This window comes from Carcharhinus amblyrhynchos, chromosome 7 (assembly GCF_965287045.1).
Source record: "Carcharhinus amblyrhynchos chromosome 7, sCarAmb.v2.hapA, whole genome shotgun sequence".
NCBI lineage: Eukaryota > Metazoa > Chordata > Chondrichthyes > Carcharhiniformes > Carcharhinidae > Carcharhinus > Carcharhinus amblyrhynchos.
In genome coordinates, this window is record NC_137330.1 from 127695513 (window position 1) to 127710376 (window position 14864).

Sequence of the window (14864 nt, forward strand, 5' to 3'; positions counted from 1 at the left end):
TATTTTACTGGTGTTCCATGTTAAATTATACGAGACCAGTTCAGACCAGTGTTCTTATCTCCCCATTTTACTGTTTTTCCCTTCAGAATATTAAGATTAAAAGCCCCTTCCCCTTGCTTATTGCCATACCTTTTTGCCAAGTTCCCATTATTTTTCTTTTAAATTCCATCCTAATCTGTGGTTACTGTTGGATGGCCTGTACACAACTCCCACAAGTGACTTTTTCATCCAGTCCCTCACATGCCATGCCTACATTAAACCAGAACTTACTTGGAGGTCTCCAGTTCACTATGTCATTTGAAAAATCTGACCACTACACAGTTTTTTGTGATCAGCCCCCCTCACCACCGTCCCCCCACCCCCCCCCCCCCCCCACCCCCCACCCCCCACCTGATGTGCAATTGCTTGTTGGAATCATAAAATCAAGGGCCATGTAGCGGGCACTATTTCCATATCACCAATATTTCTCTTCGGTGTTCACGCAGGGGGACATAAATGTAGCTGAGGAGAACACTGGGTTACAGGGGTGTAAACTAGACAGTATTGCAGTTGATAAGGCGGATGTGCTGGATATTTTTGAGGGTTTGAAAATAGATAAGTCCCCTGGGCCGGACGGGATTTACCCTAGGATTCTCTGGGAGACAAGAGAGGCGATTGCAGAGCCTCTGGCTCTGATCTTCAGGTCATCGTTGGTCTCAGGTATAGTGCCGGAAGATTGGAGGATAGCGAATGTTGTCCCATTGTTTAAGAAGGGGAACAGAGACTTCCCCGGGAATTATAGACCGGTGAGTCTTACTTCTGTTGTGGGCAAGGTTTTAGAAAAAATTATTAGGGATAGGATTTATAGTTATTTGGAGAGTAATGATTTGATTGGAGATAGCATGGTTTTGTAGCAGGTAGATCGTGCCTTACTAACCTTATTGAGTTTTTTGAGAAAGTGACCAAAGAGGTGGATGGGGGTAAGGCAGTTGACGTGGTATATATGGATTTTAGTAAGGCGTTTGATAAGGTTCACCATGGAAGGCTTCTGCAGAAAATGCAGATGTATGGGATTGGGGGTAATCTAGGTAATTGGATCAGGAATTGGGTAGCAGATAGGAGACAGAGGGTGGTGGTTGATGGTAAGTATTCGTCATGGAGTTCAGTTACGAGTGGTGTGCCTCAGGGATCTGTTTTGGGGCCACTGCTGTTCGTAATTTTTATTAATGATCTGGATGAGGGTATAGTTGGGTGGATTAGTAAATTTGCTGATGACACCAAAGTCGGAGGTGTGGTAGATTGTGAGGAAGGGTGTCATAGTTTGCAGGGAGACTTGGACAGGTTGCAGAGCTGGGCCGAGAGGTGGCGGATGGAGTTTAATGCGGAAAAGTGTGAGGTAATTCACTTTGGTAGGAATAACAGATGTGTCGAGTATAGGGCTAACAGGAGGACTCTGAATAGTGCGGATGAACAGAGGGATCTAGGTGTATGTGTACATAGATCCCTGAAAGTTGGGAATCAAGTGGATAAGGTTGTTAAGAAGGCATACGGTGTCTTGGCGTTTATTGGTAGGGGGATTGAATTTAGGAGTCGCAGCGTCATGTTGCAACTGTACACAACTCTGGTGCGGCCGCACTTGGAGTATTGTGTGCAGTTCTGGTCCCCACATTATAGGAAGGATGTGGAGGCTTTGGAGAGGGTGCAGAGGAGGTTTACCAGGATGTTGCCTGGTCTGGAGGGGAGGTCCTATGAGGAGAGACTGAGGGATTTGAGGTTGTTTTCGTTAGAAAGAAGGCGGCTAAGAGGGGATCTTATTGAAACATATAAGATGATTAGAGGTTTAGATAGGGTGGACAGTGATAGCCTTTTTCCTTGGATGGAGAAAGCTAGCACGAGGGGGCATGGCTTTAAATTAAGGGGGGGTAGTTATAGGACGGATGTCAGGGGTAGGTTCTTTACCCAGAGGGTGGTGAGGGATTGGAATGCCCTGCCTGCTGCAGTTGTAAATGCGCCTAGTTTGGGGGCGTTTAAGAGATCCATGGATAGGTTTATGGATGGAAAGGGATTGGTTTAGGTTAGAGGGTCATTGTTTTTTAACTGGTCAGCGCAACATCGTGGGCTGAAGGGCCTGTTCTGCGCTGTAATGTTCTATGTTCTATGTTCTAAACTGCCTCTGGAATTTTATCAAAAGTGTCCATGCTTAACTTGGTCCAACTGAGGGCCTGAAATGGCCATAGTAATGCTCACTTGAGGATCTCATCTCACAGCCATTACTATTTTATCAGCATTAGTGGGTGCCTACATCATATGATGAGACTGCCAGATGAACATGAGCTTGGCTCTGGGTACCCAGCTGCCTGACACTTAACACCAGTGGAACATCACCCACCACCCATATATATGCCAATCTGCTTGTTCCAACTGCTTCCCTCCTGATCACAGCCACAAACCTTTGCCAGTTAAACCCTCACACTTACCTGCTTCAACTATGTTTGTTGGAGGCTCGCTGTTGTGCCAACAGTGGCCATTTCTCCAGATGGTGCTGTGGGGACTGAAAAGCTGTCTGTCAGCTGATTGGCTCAAAATCTTAAGGAAGAGAAACTTCCTTTCACATGGGAGCGGATCTCTCAACCTGACCTCGTTATTCTCACAGGCTTCTCAATCTGTGTGAAACTGGGCTCTGAATTTTCATCATTGAGCGGGGTCACTTCATCCATGCACATTTTGGTCTCTTGTTATAATTGTTCACAGATGTAAACACTTGAGGAAAAGATAGAATATTGAATTTTTGCAATTATTAGTTGGTGATGCTCTTATTTTCTTTCTCTCCAGAAAGGAACTGGGACTATTACAGAAATTGTACAGTTTGTATGATGCTGTGATGAATAATATCAGTGGTTACTATGATATTCTATGGACTGACCTAGATATTGAGAAGATTAATGCTGAACTCTTGGAATTTCAGAACAGGTAATTGAACTAACATTTTGGTTAACTGAATTAACCAAATTAACAATTGGATAAAGAGTATGTTTAATTACACATTCAATTATTTCAGTATTTATTATGTTTGAGCACTCTGTGAAGTGTATACCAATGAGCTTAACAAATGGAATATTCCATTACAGTTTCACCAGTAAGGTGAGGGGAGAATGAATGCCCTTAACATCAAGGCAGCTTTTGATCGAATGTAGCATCAAGAAGCCTGAAAAAAATATAAAAATCAATGGAAATCAGGGGGAAAATTCTCCATTGGTTCAAATCATACCTATCACAAAAGAAGATAGTTGTGGCAGTTGAAGGCCTAGGACATAATTGCAGGGGTTTGTGTTGTTATTATGTTATCATATTATCTTGGACTTACCTACTACACAAGATGCAAGGCACCAATCACTCATGAGGAAATGTGATAAATACAGTGTGGATTCATTTATTTAAGAAGGGTGGCAAGGATAGCCCGGGTAATTATAGGCCAGTGAGCTTGACGTCCATGGTAGGGAAATTATTGGAGAAGATTCTTAGAGACAGGATATATGCACATTTAGAACTGAATAATCTCATTCGCGATAGACAACATGGTTTTGTATGAGGAAGATCATGCCTCACAAATTTGGTTGAGCTTTTTGAGGAGGTGATAAAAATGATTGACGAGGGGAGGGCTATGGATGTCGTCTATATGGATTTTAGTAAAGCGTTTGATAAGGTCCCTCATGGCAGGCTGGTGCAAAAGGTTAAATCTCATGGGATAAAAGGTGAGCTAGCTAGATGGGTGGAGAACTGGCTTGGCCATAGAAGACAGAAGGTAACAGTCTTTTTCCGGTTGGAGGTCTGTGACTAGTGGTGTTCCGCAGGGCTGTGTACTGGGACCTCGCTGTTTGTGATATATGTAAATGACTTGGAAGAAGATGTAACTGGTGTGACCAGTAAGTTTGCTGACAACACAAAGATTGCTGGAGTTGCGGATAGTGATGAACGTTGTCAGAGAATACAGCAGGATATAGATAGGCTGGAAAATTGGGCGAAGAAATGACAGCTGGAACTTAATCCAGATAAATGTGAAGTGATGCATTTCAGTAGTTCTAATGTAGGGGGGAAGCTATACAATAAATGGCAAAACCATCAGGAGTACAGACACACAGAGGGACCTGGGTGTGCAAGTCCACAGATCCTTAAAGGTGGCAGCACAGATGGAGAGGGTGGTGAAGGAGGCACATGGCATGCTTGCCTTTATTGGAAGGGGCATAGAGTATAAAAGTTGGCGTATGATGTTGCAGTTATATAGAGCGTTGGTTAGCCACATTTGGAATACTGCATCCAGTTCTGGTCGCCACACTACCAGAAGGACGTGGAGGCTTTGGAGAGAGTACAGATACTATGTACTCATAGGATCTTAGCTATGAGGAGAGATTGGGTAAACTGCGGTTGTTCTCCCTGGAAAGACGGAGGATGAGGGGCGACCTAATAGAGGTGTACATAATTATGAAGGGCATAGATAGGGTGAACAGTGGGAAACTTTTTCCCAGTCGGAGGTGACGAACACAAGGGGTCACAAGTTCAAGGTGAGAGGGGCAAGGTTCAACACAGATGTCAGAGGAACATATTTTACATAAGGGTGGTGGGGGCCTGGAATGCACTGCCTAGCAAGGTGGTTGAGGTGGACACGCTGGGATCGTTTAAGATTTATCTAGATAGCCACATGAACAGACTGGGAGTAGAGGGGTACAAACAAATGGTCTAGTTGGGCGCGTGAGTGGTGCAGGCTTGGAGGGCCGAAGGACCTGTTCCTGTGCTGTATTGTTCTTTGTTCTTTTAAGACAAGGCACATATGAAAACTGAAGACATCAGAGGTTCTCTTTTTGCAGTAATCAAATCAATTAAATTATCAAATTAAAGGATAACTTAAAAGATGATCAGAGCCACAGAAGAGGAGCAGAAGAGGGGTGACCCACCTTGTCACCTGTCTCTGACCCGAGTGCCCAAAGATCAAGGCTGAGATTCTCCCACAAAGATTCTAACTGCCGAATTCACATAAAAACTGAAATTAACGCTGTTGGTTTTTTCTGACCGCTGCACAGTGCCCTAGCGTGAATCATGATAAAATCTGAGGGTGGGGCCTATTCCCACTGGAGAGGCTGGCAGCATACAGCTGAGCACGCCATTGAGCTTGTGTCGATCTGTCATAACTCGAACTGGCCAGCGATCAGGAGGCTGGCAATGAGGGACTATTGTGCACATGCTGATCTCCACTACGACAGATCCCACACTGCCAGCCTCCCGATTGCTGGCCAGCTTGATCGCTGCTCAGCCCCATGACACCATATCACTGCCCCTCTGACCCCAAACCCCCCACCCCCTCCTTCCCAATCTCTGGGTTTCCGGATGTCTCCAGTCCAGTCCTGAACCAGCCACCCATCCGCCTTGATCTCCACCCCATCCCCAGCATTCCCAATACCCATGCCAGATCGACCTAGCCCACCAACCCTGCCTGGCAGGCTAGCCCAGTGCTCCAATAGGCCCTGCCCCCTCTGGCCCCACCTCTTTGGCGCTGCCTGATGCCCAGTTGGGATTGGGAAGCCAAGATGACAAAGCCAGGGGACACTCTCCCTTCATTCCTGACCTCCTTGGAGTCCTCCATGGCCCCTCCCCCTTCACTTCAGCAGGGTGAGGCCACCAGTTCCCCGTTAGTGGGGAGCTGTTGTAAATCCTGCTGGATTGCAACACCACTAGCGGGGTGGGGAGAGGCTAGTGGGCCCACAAATAAGATGTAAATGCTCATTTAAATATTTAAAGCTGACGAAGCCAGAAATCCAGCAGCTGGAGACACACGGAAACTATGGCACTAAATGGGGATCCCATGAAACAGCCTCTACTTATGTTTTCCAGCCTACTGCGCTGCTCTAGCTGAGAGAATTATCCCAGGAGTGTGGGGATAAAATGTCACAGAAAAAAAGTAAGAAATTTTTTAGAAAGCTACAAAGCCACCAAAAACTTACATCTCAAAGCGTTGACAAAGCGTCATCTGGACTCGAAGCATCAGCTCTTTTCTCTCCTTACAGATGCTGCCAGGCTTGCTGAGATTTTCCAGCATTTTCTCTTTTGGTTTCAGATTCCAGCATCCGCCGTAATTTGCTTTTATTAAAATAAAGTAGGGCCTGGTCAAACTTAACTAGGAACAGTTCCTTGTGGGTAAGTCTACAGTTGAGCAGTGGGGTCATTTAACATGGACCATACAGGGGGAAATAAACCCTGGATATCACGGACAATTCAGGACTGGATAAGCAAGAAGAGAATGGACTTGCTGAAAGCCTAAGGCTTTCCAGCCCGAAGAGGAACACAGAAAGTGCGAAAGGGAACTTAAGAAAGCAATTAGAGCTGCAAACAGGGACATGAAAAATGACTTGCAAACATGATTAGGGAGAATTGTAATATTTTTGAAAAGTATATTAAAGAGATGATGTTGACCCCGAAAAGAATAGGGCCCATTAGGGACCAAAGAGGCAATGTGTGTGAAGCCACAGGACATTGGAAGGATGTTAAATGAATACTTTCTTCGGTCTTCACTCAGGAAAAGGAGAATATAGATACCAAATTCAAGAAATGGAATAGTGGGAAGCTTGCAAAGTTTGACAGAGGAAATAAAGAGGAATTGCAGGTTCTGGTGGGCCTAAAAATGGTCAAATTCCCTGGCCCAGATCAATTACATCACAGACTGCTGAGTCAGGCAAGGCAGGGACTGTGGCATAAATTTTTAATTCCTCTCCAGCCATGGGGAAAGTGATACACTTCAGCAGTCATGGGCATTCAGCCTCTGATCTTCAGGTAAGCGTTCTCCGAGGCGGCCTTCACGACACACGCCAATGCAGAATCGCTGAGCAGAAACTGATAGCCAGGTTTTGCACACATGAGGACGGCCTCAACACAGAACATAAAACATTACAGCGCAGTACAGGCCCTTCGGCCCTCGATGTTGCACCGACCAGTGGAACCAATCTAATGACCCTCTAGACTAAACTATTCCAATGTTATCCATATGCCTATCCACTGACCATTTGAACACCCTTAAAGTTGGCGAGTCCACAACTGCTGCAGGCAGGGCATTCCCTGCCCTTACTACCCTCTGAGTAAAGAACCTACCTCTGACATCAGTCATGGTTTCATGTCACGCTATCTGTAACCCGCACTACTTGCCTGGGCTTGCAAAATCTCATTAATTGTCCTGGCTGGAGACAATACAAACCACTCTAACCTGTGCTTAACTCTCTCTCCACTCACATTATCTATACCTTTAAGATTAGATTACCCATAAAGACTCGCATTCCAACCATTATCTTGTAAATTGAGTTTGTGTTCATATATGCCCTATTTGTGAACACAACTCCCACTCACCTGATGAAGGGGCAGTGCTCCGAAAGCTTGTGGCTTGTGCTATCAAATAAATCTGTTGGACTTCAACCTGGTGTTGTGAGACTTCTCACCATGAGGAAAGTGGCAGTGGACTGGAGGATGGCTAATGTGGTTCCACTTTTCAGGGAGGGTGATAGAGATGAACCAGAAAATTACAGATCAGTCAGTCTCACATCAGTTATTGGGAAAATATTGGAGAAGATTCTGCAGGAGAGAATTAGTCTCCATTTGGACAGGCATGGATTAATTACGGATAGTCAGTATAGATTTGATAGAGGGAAATCATACCTATCAAATTTGATCAAATTTTTCAAAAAAGTGATTGAGTATATGGATGAGGAAAATGCAGTCGATGTAGCTTATATGGATTTTAGCAAAGCCTTTGACAAGGTCCCACATGGGAGACTGATTGAGAAGGTTGAAGTACATCGAATTCAGGGAATCTTGGCAAGATGGATCAGAAACTGGCTTAATAATCGTTCACAAAGAGTTGTTGTATAAGTCTGTTTGAGTGACTGGAGGGCAGTGTTCAGTAGCATATTATAAAGGTTCATTGCTAAGTCCCTTATTGTTTGTCATATACATAAATGCTATAGATGATCATAGAATCCCTACAGTGCACTGCACATCTTTAGAACGTAGGAGAAAACCAGAACACCTGGAGGAAACTCACGCAGACACAGGGAGAACGTGCAAACTCCACACAGACGGTCATCCGAGATCAGAAATAAACCTAGTCCCTGGCACTGTGAGGCAGCAGTGCTAACCACTGTGCTCCCCTGCCAGTTGGGGGAATGATAAGCAATTTGCAGGCGACAACAAGTTTGGTAGCATGGTTAATAGTGAAGAAGAGAAGGCAGTAGGCTACAGGAAGATGTAAATGACTTATCAGATGGGTAGAGCAGCGGCACATGGTTTTTAACTCTGCTAACTGGGAGGTGATGTACTTTGGGAGAAATAACAAGGAAGTATTTAATGAATGGCAGGACACTTGGTAGCTCAGAGGAACGGAAAATCTTGAGTATTTATGCACAAATATCTGCAGGTGGCAGAGCAGATGAATAGGCTAGTTAAGAAGGCATATGAGACAGTATCTTTTATCAGTCATGCCATCGAGTATCAGAGCAAGGAGGTAATATAGGAACTAATATAGGACTTTGGTTAGGCCACAGCTGGAGTACTGTGCGCAGTTCTGGTCATCTCACAGAACGTAGGAAGGATATGATTTCACTAGAGGGGTACAGAGAAGATTCATAGAAACATAGAAACATAGAACATTACAGCACAGTACAGGCCCTTCAGCCCTCAATGTTGTGCTGAGCTATGTCCAATCCCAAGATCAAGCTATCCCCTCCCGATAATTCTGGAGTGCTCCATGTGCCTATCCGATAACCACTTGAAAGTTCCTAGAGTGTCCGACTCCACTATCACAGCAGGCAGTCTACTCCACACCCCAACCACTCTCTGAGTAAAGAATCTACCTCGGACATTCCTCCTATATCTCCCACCATGAACCTTATAGTTATGCCCCCTAGTAACAGCTGCATCCACCCTAGGAAATAGTCCCTGCACATCCACTCTATCAATCCCTCTCATCATCTTATAAACCTCTATTAAGTCACGTCTCATCCTCCTCCTCTCCAAAGAGAAAAGCCCCAGCTCCCTCAACCTTTCCTCATAAGACCTACCCTCCAAGCCAGGCAGCATCCTGGTAAATCTCCTCTGAACTCTCTCCAATGCTTCCACATCCTTCTTATAGTGAGGTGACCAGAACTGAACACAATATTCCAAATGTGGTCTCACCAACGTCCAGTATAGTTGCAGCATAACCCCATGGATCTTAAACTCAAACTCTTGTTAATAAACGCTAACACACTATAAGCCTTCTTCACGGCTTCAACATTCATCAGGATGTTGTCTGGGATGAAGTATTTGAGCTATAAGGAGAGATTGGACAGGATTGGACTGTTTTCTTTAGAGCAGAGAAGGCTGAAAGGGGACATGATTGACGTGTATAAGGTTTTGAGTGGTATGGACAGGTTGAGCAGGGAGAAACTGCTCCCCCTGGTTGAGAAGTCAATAGCAAGGAAGCATAGTTTTGGGTTAAGAGGCAGGAGATTCAAAGGGGACTTGAGAAAAACCTTTTCACTCAAAGGGTAGTGAAATCAGGGAAGGTGGTGGAAACCAGAAGGCTTACAACCTTTAAAAAATATTTGGTTGAGCACTTGATATATCACAACATTCAAGGATATGGGACAAGTGCTCAAAAATGGGATTAGCATGCCTTAGTGGTAATTATTGCCAGTGCAAACTTGATGGGGCCAAGGGCCTTTTCTGCACCGTACAACTCTATGGGCTGATTTTACCATCAAGTTGCATCCGTTTTCGGGTGTGAAAACTTGGTAATGCGGGAATGAGGCGAGTAGTGCGATCCATGCCCGCCTCCACGCGGGTTCCCCCTTTACCAAAGTCCGAAAATGGACGCAATCAGGACCATGCTTGAAACAGGCGCAGCAGCCATATAAATGCATTTGAATGCATTTAAATTGAATCAATGTACTGTAGGCCCAACGTTACCGGCATTTCCCCTTGACCACCACTTTCGCCAATCCAGAATTGGAGTGAAACAGACATGCTCCATAAAAGTCCGATTTGGGTGCTCCATCAGTGAAGGCTAGTGAGGAGGTAAGTGCATAGTATCCGACAGCTCTCTGTTGCTTACGGGTGATCCTTTCATTGCAGCCATTTTCTTTCTCAGGTCATTAGGGGCTGTGCGAGTGTGTGGCAGGGGGGGTAGTGGCTGTTGATCAACAGGGTCTTCAATGTCTGATTTGCAGCACAGACTCAGGTCTCAGCACTGACATCAGGCCTAGTGGATGCTGCTGGGTCCTAATACACTCAGCACTCTTCCAGCTGAAGGATGTGCACAAAGCCCTTGCAAATTGTGCTGCTCCAGCCTCTGAACTTTTCAAGGAACTGTGATTTTGGGAAGCATGTGGTGGGAGAACTTGCGGGGGGGGGGGGGGGGGGGGGGGGGCGGGGGGCGGGGGGTGCAGGGTTGGGGGAGCACAGAAGAAGGAGGAAACAGAGACCTCAGCAGTTCCATGCATGAGTGGCTTTTGAACAGATGTCAGACACTGCATGACATCGATGTCTCCGCCTCCAAAAGAAGACAGTGCAACACCTGTGCCACCTGTTGCAGGACTGAGCACCTAGGGTAGGGGGCACCCATTCTCAGTGGCTCCCAAATCGATGGCCACTCTGAAGTGATCTCTGTGATTGGCCCCTCCAATACCCTGAGCGGAAATCCATGTGACATTTCCCAGTCAGCTGTGCATACCTGTATCAAGCAGGTCATAGAAGCCCTGTATGCCTGGACTGGCCAGTACATCAAATGTAATCTCAACCTGGCCCATCAGGAAGCCCAGGCTACAGAGTTCTTGGCCTTTGTGCCTAATGTACAGTGAGCCATCGACTGCATTGCCTTCAAGACCTCCCTACAGAATCCATGAAGATTCATCAACAGAAAGGGATTCCACTCACTGAATGTGCAACTGCTATGTGACCATAATATGAATATTATGCATGTCTGCGCAAAACACCCAGGCAGCATGCAGACAGCTTCATTGTCAGGAGTTCTGACATCCCGGAGGCATTTGAGGAAGAGCCCAGGCTGTGGGGGTGGCTCGTGGGTGATATGGATTACCCACTTCGGACATGACTGATGATGCCTGTGTGGAGGCCTGTGACTGAGGTGGACACCCCCTATAATGAGGCCCATGTAGCCACCGACATGATAGTGGAGAGGTGCAATGGGCTCCTTGAAATGAGATTCCGGTGTTTGGACTGCTCTGGTGGAGCTCTACAATACAGCCCTCCGATCTCGTCCCGCATTGTGGCCGTGTGCTGTGCCTTGTACAACCTGGCTCTGCAGAGAGGTAACCTATTGAAGGAGGAGGAGGAGGACTGTGGAGGCTGATCAGCTGGGCATTGTTGGAGAGAAGGCTGATCAGCAGGAGCAGGAGGAAGAAGAGGAAGACTACACTGAGGAATACCGCCCAGGCACTGGAGGGCTGGCAGCTCAAATGAAGCATGCGAGGATGGTTAGGGAGGCCCCGATCACCAGGCGGTTTAGGGGCTAGTGTCTGTGGGTTCCAACCCCCCTCCACCAAAGTCCTTCTATCTCCTGGTACATTGTCACACCAGAGTGGTGGGCCTGGGTACACTGTGTTGGCGAGTTTTTTGGCAGGCTGGTGGGTGATGCACTGAGCACCATTATGATGATGCCTGGTGCAAACTAGTCTGACTCTAATCTGAGTTCCTCATGCACGCTGGCATCTGGGCCCACTTCTGTGTAATGGGTAAAAGACCTGAAATCCCCATACAGAGCCCTGGAGTGGGGAAGAGGAGGGAATAACTTGAGGGTTCTGGGAGAACCAATGGCTTCCTACTCTCAGTGACACAGTATTGAGGGGCATCCTCAACTGACATCGTTTCTGCGATCATCAATGGAAGAGGATTCCTGTTCAAGACAAATGTGAGACGAATTAGTCACAGCTGGATGGTGAAAAAATATTTAATGATAAATAATAAAGGTGTTTAAATAATATGCTGTAACATAAAAGCTTGTAAATGGAAAATGTTAAGGTACTTAAAGATCTATCCAACAAGGGCAGCCTTTCACCCATGCCATCTTAGTACAACTACAACCACCTAACCATATATGGCCAACCACTATGTCACAGTGACTCCCCAGAATGTACAAAGAACAAAGAACAACCCGGCACGGGAAACAGGCCCTTCAGCCCAACAAGCCCGTGCCGCCATTTTAAAACATTTTCCTACACCTACCTTGCCCCGTGTGTATGCGAATGGTACCCCTACTGTAGCCAGATTCAGGGGAGAATAGTGTAGGGTCAATTTGGTACACCAATCAGCCTAAGAGCACATCTTTGGGGTGTGGGAGGAAACCCACGCAGCCACAGGGAGAATGCGCAAACTCCCACAGACACTGGCCCAAATCCATGTATCTGCACAGCTAGCAGTGATAGTCACTGAGCTGTTGTGGTGCCCGTCTGCTGGTCCAGATTTAAGCGCACACATCGACACAAAGTACTAGGCTACTCTCAAAACATCCAACAGCAGCCCACGCATGATCCACCGTGTGCATGCCCCTCGTTTGACAACAAGGTGGACCGACACCTGTGGATTAAAGAGACAAAACATTAACATATACTGTTACATTTCCAGTATCGACCTGAGGCTCTGTCCCTTTTTAAAACCGTCTTATATAACCCTCCATCCCTGTTTCACTCATGTGCCTATCTAAGTAAACCTTAAACAAGTCCAGAGTGCCTGCCTCCACCACCTTACTTGGTAGCGCATTCCGTACCCACACGACCCTCTGTGTGAAAAACCTTCCTCGAGTATCGAAATTATACTTCTCCCCCCTCACCCTTAGATCGTGACCTCTCGTGATAGTTGTCCCCAATCTGGGGAAAAGCCTGCCACTGTTGACTCTATCTATACCCTTCATTATTTTATACACTTCTATCAGATTCCCCCCTTAATCTCCGTCGTTCTAAGGAGAAGAGCCCCAGTTTTCCCAATCTTTCCTCATAACCCAGTCCTTCCACACCAGGCAGCATCCTGGTAAACCTCCTCTGCACCCTCTCCAGGGTCTCCACGTCCTTCTGGTAGTAAGGTGACCAGAACTGGACGCAGTACTCCAAAGGGTCAGGAATGGTTGTTGCAGGTCCCGGGGTTCAAATGCTTTAGTCGGAGTAGAGAAGGAGGTAGAAGGGGGGAGGGGTAGCATTATTGGTCAAGGACTGTATCACAGTGTCAGAGAGGAAGTTTGATGAGGACTTGTCTGTTGAGGTAGTATGGGCGGAGATTAGAAATAGGAGAGGAGAGGTCACCCTGTTGGGAGTCTTTTATAGACCTCCTAAAAGTTCTAGAGAGGTTGAGGAAAGGATTGCGGAGACGATCCTGGTTAGGAGTGAAAGTAATAGGATAATTGTTATGGGGGATTTTAACTTTACTAATATTGATTGGAATTGCTATAGCTCTAGCTCGTTAGAGGGGTCAGATTTGTACAAAGTGTGCAGGAGGGTTTTTTGAGTCAGTATGTAGATAGGCCAACTAGAGGTGAGGCTATATTGGATTTGGTGCTGGGAAATGAGCCAGACCAGGTGCTAGACTTGGAAGTTGGTGTGCATTTCGGTGATAGTGACCACAATTCGGTTACGTTCACCTTAGTGATGGAAAGGGATAGGCATGAACATCGGGACAGTAGTTTTAGCTGGGGGAAGGGTAATTATGAGGCCATTAGGAGAGAATTAGGAAGCATAGGTTGGACTAGGAGATTACAGGGGCTGGGAACGTCCGCAATGTGGAGCTTTTTCAAGGAGCAGCTACTGCGAGTCCGTGATAGGTATGTCCCTGTCAAGCAAGGAGGAATTGGTAGGGCTAGGGAACCGTGGTGCACTAAAAAAGTTGATTCGTTGGTTAAAAAGAAAAAGGAGGCTTATGTTCGGATGAGACTTGAGGGCTCGGGTAGTGCACTAGAAAACTTTAAATTGGCTAGGAAGGAGTTGAAGAGTGAGTTAAGAAGGGCTAAAAGAGGACACGAGAAGACTTTGGCTGATAGGATTAAGGAGAATCCTAAGGCGTTCTATAGGTATGTCAAGAATAGAAGGTTGGTTAGGGCAAGATTAGGGCCAGTTATAGACAGCAGAGGGAAGTTATGTGTGGAACCGGAAGAGATTGGAGAGGCATTGAACCAATATTTCTCTTCAGTGTTCACGCAGGGGGACAAGGATATAGCTGAGGAGGACACTGGGTTGCAGGGGAGTAGAATAGACAGTATTACAGTTGATAAGGAGGATGTGCTGGATATTCTTGAGGGTTTGAAAATAGATAAGTCCCCTGGTCTGGATGGGATTTACCCTAGGATTCTCTGGGAGGCAAGAGAAGTGATTGCAGAGCCTCTGGCTCTGATCTTCAGGTCGTCGTTGGCCTCTGGTATAGTACCGGAAGATTGGAGGTTAGCGAATGTTGTCCCATTGTTTAAGAAGGGGAACAGAGACTTCCCCGGGAATTATAGACCGGTGAGTCTCACTTCTGTTGTGGGCAAGGTTTTAAAAAAAATTATTAGGGATAGGATTTATAGTTATTTGGAGAGTAATGAATTGATTGGAGATAGTCAGCATGGTTTTGTAGCGGGTAGGTCGTGCCTTACTAACCTTATTGAGTTTTTTGAGAAAGTGACCAAAGAGGTGGATGGGGGCAAGGCAGTTGACGTGGTATATATGGATTTTAGTAAGGCGTTTGATAAGGTTCACCATGGTAGGCTTCTGCAGAAAATGCAGATGTATGGGATTGAGGGTAATCTAGGTAATTGGATCCGGAATTGGGTAGCAGATAGGAGACAGAGGGTGGTGGTTGATGGTAAATATTCGTCATGGAGTTCGGTTACG

At 46.2% G+C, this 14864-nt stretch overlaps 1 protein-coding gene across 1 annotated transcript in view; it reads left to right on the plus strand.

Moving 5' to 3' along the window:
- Nucleotides 1-14864, plus strand: part of LOC145345624 (dynein axonemal heavy chain 8-like) — a gene marked incomplete at its 3' end in the record, with an annotated part of 1250971 nt that overhangs the window by 757402 nt on the left and 478705 nt on the right. The window contains exon 37 of the mRNA XM_080193458.1: nucleotides 2812-2949. Within this exon, the coding sequence (XP_080049584.1) occupies nucleotides 2812-2949 (138 nt within the window). The remainder of the gene's footprint in view (nucleotides 1-2811; nucleotides 2950-14864) is intronic.